General features: G+C 48.6%; 1 protein-coding gene across 1 annotated transcript; it reads right to left on the bottom strand.

Annotated features, from left to right (window-relative positions):
• Positions 1-678: 678 nt before the first annotated feature.
• LOC112638881 lies at positions 679-2,743 on the bottom strand. The gene is made up of 2 exons (XM_025411367.1): positions 2,563-2,743; positions 679-2,519 (listed from the first exon to the last, which is right to left on the bottom strand). Exons 1-2 carry the CDS (start codon positions 2,741-2,743, stop codon positions 679-681), a joined length of 2,022 nt encoding a protein of 673 aa, XP_025267152.1.
• Positions 2,744-5,429: the final 2,686 nt, after the last annotated feature.

Below are 5,429 nucleotides of genomic sequence, written 5' to 3'. Positions count from 1 at the left end.
CGAAATTAGGGATATATGTTGATATTGTACTTTTTCAGTATGAAGGAGTAAATCCTGCGCGGCTTTACAGTTATTTAGATTAATTTGAAGTAGTCTTAACATTAATGTAAATATTTATGTACATAGTGACTAGGATAATTACTTGTATATATGTATATATGTAGATAATACATATACAAGCCTCTCCAGTCTACACAGTATCCATAGACTCCTCCGTCCTCCGCGCAGAGTCGTCAGCACTGTCTGTAGTAACAGTTATATCATGAATCGAATCGCCAGTAGTTTCTTTGGATGGAATCTCATCTGCCTCTTTTTCCGAATTACCTCTTGAAGAGTAAGGGGTCTTAACTCCTTGACAGTCAACTGATCCTACTCAGTGTCGATCATTTAAATGTAATTCAGAGCACAAAAGGCATCTCGGCTTATTCTTACAGTTTGGGACTTTATGTCCAGATACACCGCAACGATAGCAGATGCCAGCATAATCTTTTTTGGACTTACACGTAGCTCTAACGTGTCCCAATCGCCAACATCTATGACACTGTATTGCCCGTGACGACAAGAGTTCTACTTTAACTCTAGTCCAACCTATTTGGATCTTTTTCTTTTCTGCTAACACCACTGCAGCTGCTCTGGGACATTGTACCCAAACCATTCCTTCTCTGGCACGGTTGACGCCTATTTTACCCAATTTAATTGTGCTCTCTTCACAAGATCCTTCAAGGCAACCGTCCTGCGAATCTCATCAGTAGTAATAGACTCGTCCAATCCAGAAAGTTTGAGTTCGCCCTTGATGCAAGGTCTGGAGATCAAAGCTTCTCTGGCTAACATTTTCTGCATCTCATTTGCCAGGCGATTAGCTTTCTCCTCATTTTCTGGTCCAGATATCTCAATGATGGTTATACCACTGATACCTTTTCGAATTCTAGGATTTTGTATGTCTAAGTCCTTTAGAGATATATTTGCCCGTACTTTCTGTAGAGCCTCAGCATAGGAGAATTCTTCTTTGCATCCCTTGATGCTAATTGTTGCTGTCTTAGGGATTCTCTTCTTTTCCCTAAGGATCTTCTTTGTTTTCTGCTGTGTCTCTGTTCGAACAGGTTTACCTTTCTTACCAATTGTAAACCATTCCTGAGGTTGAGGCGCCTGGCCAGGAAGTTGAGGCCTCAATTTATCACTGTCCATAGGTGATTTGTATTTCTGAAGAACCTTGGCGTATGACTCCGGCCATGGTAATCGTGGACCGCCAGGAGGAATTATCTGTACGTTGCCTTTCAGTTTAATTCCTTTCTTCACGGTAGGTCTTGTCTCAGTCTCCATAGGAACGGGTTCTGTAGATAGGGTGTCTTTACTAGTCGATGGAAGACTTTCAATTTCTCTATTATCTCCAAAGGCAAAGCTCACTTTCCTCTTTTTACTTGCAGGTGACCAAGACTCACCGGTGGTTGGCCATTGTCTACAGTATTGAGGATCATCCGTCCTCATCTCGATGGGTCGGCCAGGTGAAGGTCGACCAGGTGAAGGTCTTTGGGGCTTTGGGGTTTCTTTAAATAAATTATCCTCATTTGTAGATAAGTCCTCCTCCTTTGTAAATAAGTTCTCTTTTTCTTTCTTTGTAAATACATCTTCTTTCTTTGTAAATACATCTTCTTTCCTTGTAAATACATTCTCCTTCCGTGTAAATATATCTTCTCTTTTTGTAGATAAGTTTCCTTTCTTCAAGTTACTTAATGTAGAGGAATTTCTATCTAATCTACTGGATACACTTGGTGCTGCTTTAGAGAATCTTGGTGAGATCCTCTTCTCGCTTTCTCTGTCTATACTTTCTCGTATCTGAGTTAGTTCCCTCTTGAGTCTATCATTCATTCCTCTAATTTCGTCTCTAAGTTCGCTGTTTGCTCTTTTAATTTCTCTATTTTCGCGACGAATTTCTTCCCTTTCTTTTTTCAACTCCTGAATTCTTTCTTGGAGTTCGCTGTACTCCCTCTTCCTTCTCTCTTCTTCTCTATCTCTTTCTTTCTTAATTTCTCTCATTTCTTCCAATAATTCACCTATCTTCGCCTGTAAGGTGAGAGGATCTCCAGTAGCTTCCGCTTGTACCTGTAGGGCTCTTATAAGTTCTTCCAAGCCGCAAAGTCTTTTGCGGAGCTCTCCGCTGAGTCCACCTTGGATTTTCCCACATTTCGTGCGTATCATCTCGATACTTGCAGTGTATTCCAGTGCCTGGGCGCCGATTTCCGAAGGAGTCATGGCATTTAGGACTTCATCTCCAATATTCTCTGGTGCAAGCCCCGTCTGCTTTAATATTTCTTGCTCTGCCCTAATTGGATCGATAGCCTTCGGTTTACGTCGAGGTCTTCCGACCTTGCCTCGTCTTTCGTCCCGTTCAGTCCCGGACTTGGCACTTTCCGGATTAAAGCAAGTAAGGATTTCGCAGTCCTTCGATGTGGTTTTAAGATCCAGGACATCGGCTGGGATTCTCTTCTTCGGAACTCGTGGCCTTAGATTTGTTCTGGATACTTCAAAGATCGGAGGGCCATCATTTGACGCCAGAGTCAATACTCCATTTCTTCTTCCTTTTGGAAGCTACTCGAGCAGATGGACCATCGTCGTCTTCTGCATTTATCGGAGCGATGGAATTTGTCTCCTCTCCCTCAACTATCTGCACCCAGCTATCTGGAGCCAGCAAGGACGCCTCGCTCAGGCTAGAAGCCTGTAAAATGTCGCCAGGACTCTTGGGCATGGCGATCTCAGTAGGGGAACCTAACCTAACCTTTTTTTTTTTTTATAAGGGGAAATGCATTTACGCATCCCCCGCCAAGTGGAATTGGCGGGGGGTATGCAAAACTCTGGGATAAATCCCGACTACCCGCTAAAACCCCTTGGTGGTCTCCTTCAACGCATAATGGGGAGGGCCACGGGAACGCTTGCGCATGCAGCCGCGAGCCCCCCCCAGGCACACGGTGACCCCTTCCTTCGTGAAAAGGAAGGGATCCCCTCCGTGTTTGGGCGATGTTTGCCCTAACGGTTGGCAGGGCGAGTCACTTAACCCTGCCACCCCTCGACCCTCGGGCAGCAAATGGAGCCCCGGTTTCCATCCCGGGACCCCGCTGTCCTGTGGGCGGAGTGTGTAAGAGAGGGAGAACAAGTCCCCCCCCAAAACAACACCCCCCCACGCCCAGAGGGCAAGCCCCCCCACCGCCCACCGCCACAAACAGAGCACGGCAGACCCGACGGACTCAATGCCCCCGGAGGGGACCCATGGACAGGCCAATGTCCCTCAATGACCCCCGCGTTCGTCCTGAGGCGCCCCAAGGGGGAGAGGTGGTGGTTTCCTGCCACCCCAGTCCTCCCCCCGGGATTCGCCAAGGGAACGGGTAGTGTGGGGGGAGGAGACCCCGGCTCTGTCCCGTTCAGAGCGCGGGCACCCCTACCCCGAACCCAAGGCTAGGACTACTAGCGGGGAACTCATTGACCCGTCACGGCCAATCGCCAGATCCCCAGGGACACCGGCCCCGAGCCCGCCGCGCACTGCCAGCAACGGCGGGTGACGGAGGGACCCGCCCTCCCTCTGGCAACCGACCCCTTCGAGATCTACGAGGAGTCGGCGCACCCTCCATACGCGTGCTCAGAAGGCCGGGCAAGTCCGTGGCACGCCCTCTTTCTTCGTGGTCAAGGCCACGGAGCCACGTGAGCGGTATTACGCTCCCTCAATTTGCGCCGCCACAGACAAGCCCGCCGCACGCCCTCCTTACGCGGCCGAGGCCGCTTGAGCGGTAACCGCTCTCTCCGCGCGCACGCTCCATCGTAACAGGAATATGTTCGGGGTCTGTTGCGCGCGCGATGGGCACTCTTAGGTCACCGCCCCCCCCCCCCAGGCCGAAACAGCAGTCAAAGGCTAACTGAGTCGCCCCAGGGGACCGAGAACGGCTTAAGCTCCCCCACCACGACAAGGTGGTGCCCACGGGGGAGAACCAAACCTTTTTTTTTTTTTTTAACGACGGGGAAAATGCATTACGCACACCTCCTAGTGCATTCGGCGCACTGGGGAGTAGTGTTGGACTCCCCGGCCCTTAGGAGAGAGCTAACCCCGCTCCAAGGAGTGCAGTGCCGGGTATACCAACTAAAAACCCCTGTCGTGCAGCCACCCGTGCTGCTCGCCCAGCCCCGGGTCTCCGCGGGGGCAATACCCCGAGACCGGGCATGGCTCGGGCCATTTAAGGCCCCCTCCGCGCGGCGCCGATTATCGGGTGCCGGCTTGGCCCAGCTTACGTCAGGCCGCAATCTCCTCCGCCAGCTCTACGTCGGGAGGCCGTCTCCGACGACGTGTCCGGCCACACGCCGCAGGGGGGAGAGATTTCCCCCCTCGCTTCTGGTCTACGCCAGGAGCACTCCCGGGGGCAACTGCCCCTGAGGCCTCTGCCTCAGGCGGGGAGCCCTTTCGGCGCCCCCGCTTTTTCCCAGGGGATAGGCTCCGCCTTCAACCCCCCATGGTGACGCCGCAGGAGACCCCCGCTTATCGCCCCTATCCGACCTCCTGTCGGGAATGGGACTGCGGGAGGCCCTGCAATGGCGTCGGAGATGGGCGGGGGAGCCACAACGGTAGCATACCCCTCGCCAATCTCGACCGCCGCACAGGCGCGCGGTGTGATCCACCGCGCGGCACCTAAAGCATCCCTCGGGTCTGGTTGCCGTCTTAACGGCCGAACAGCTCACATCTGAATGTACTCCTGCAGTACAAGGAATGCTACCTAGTATAACTTTAGGACTGAATAAAGTTCCTGAGGAACATCAGATGGATTGTCTTATATCTATTATTTCCTGCATTAATACATTTGTTAGAAAAGACTGAGAATTAAGGAAATACAACGTGTTACCTGAGATAAGGTATGTTATATATTAATATTTGTGATTATTTACTCTTATAATTAAAATTTTTATGTTAATGCTACGTTATTAAATCTTATAACAGATAAGAGTATGTTTAAAATTTTTTTATTTAAGTTTAAAACTTAAACTAATATAAATGTGTATGCAATTTAAATTTAGCAGCAATGTTCTTTTTACAGATTTAGATATGAAACAGCCTGTGATAAGTCTGATAATAAAACTACAACTCGTGAAAGACTGATAATAAAACTAAAACTCATCCTATGCCAAAGTTAAAGTTTTAACTTTTATATTTTACATAACCTTTTATTTTTAAATCAAAGTAATTTAATTTAAATTGTGACGACACCGTCGTCGTCACTGTATATATATATATTTATTGTTCATTCGTTTCTTGTTCTATTGTTTATTCGTTTATTCAGTTCATATTATTTATACGGTTTATATTGTTCCTATGTTCATAAAATAAAAGACTTTAACTGTAACAGTTGCCCGCGAGTATATTCCTTACTCGACGCCTCTGGCACCCACTTGCGATT

Source organism: Camponotus floridanus, unplaced genomic scaffold (assembly GCF_003227725.1).
Source record: "Camponotus floridanus strain SB8 unplaced genomic scaffold, Cflo_v7.5 scaffold398, whole genome shotgun sequence".
Taxonomy (NCBI): Eukaryota; Metazoa; Arthropoda; class Insecta; order Hymenoptera; family Formicidae; genus Camponotus; species Camponotus floridanus.
This window is presented reverse-complemented; position numbering and strand designations above follow the sequence as displayed.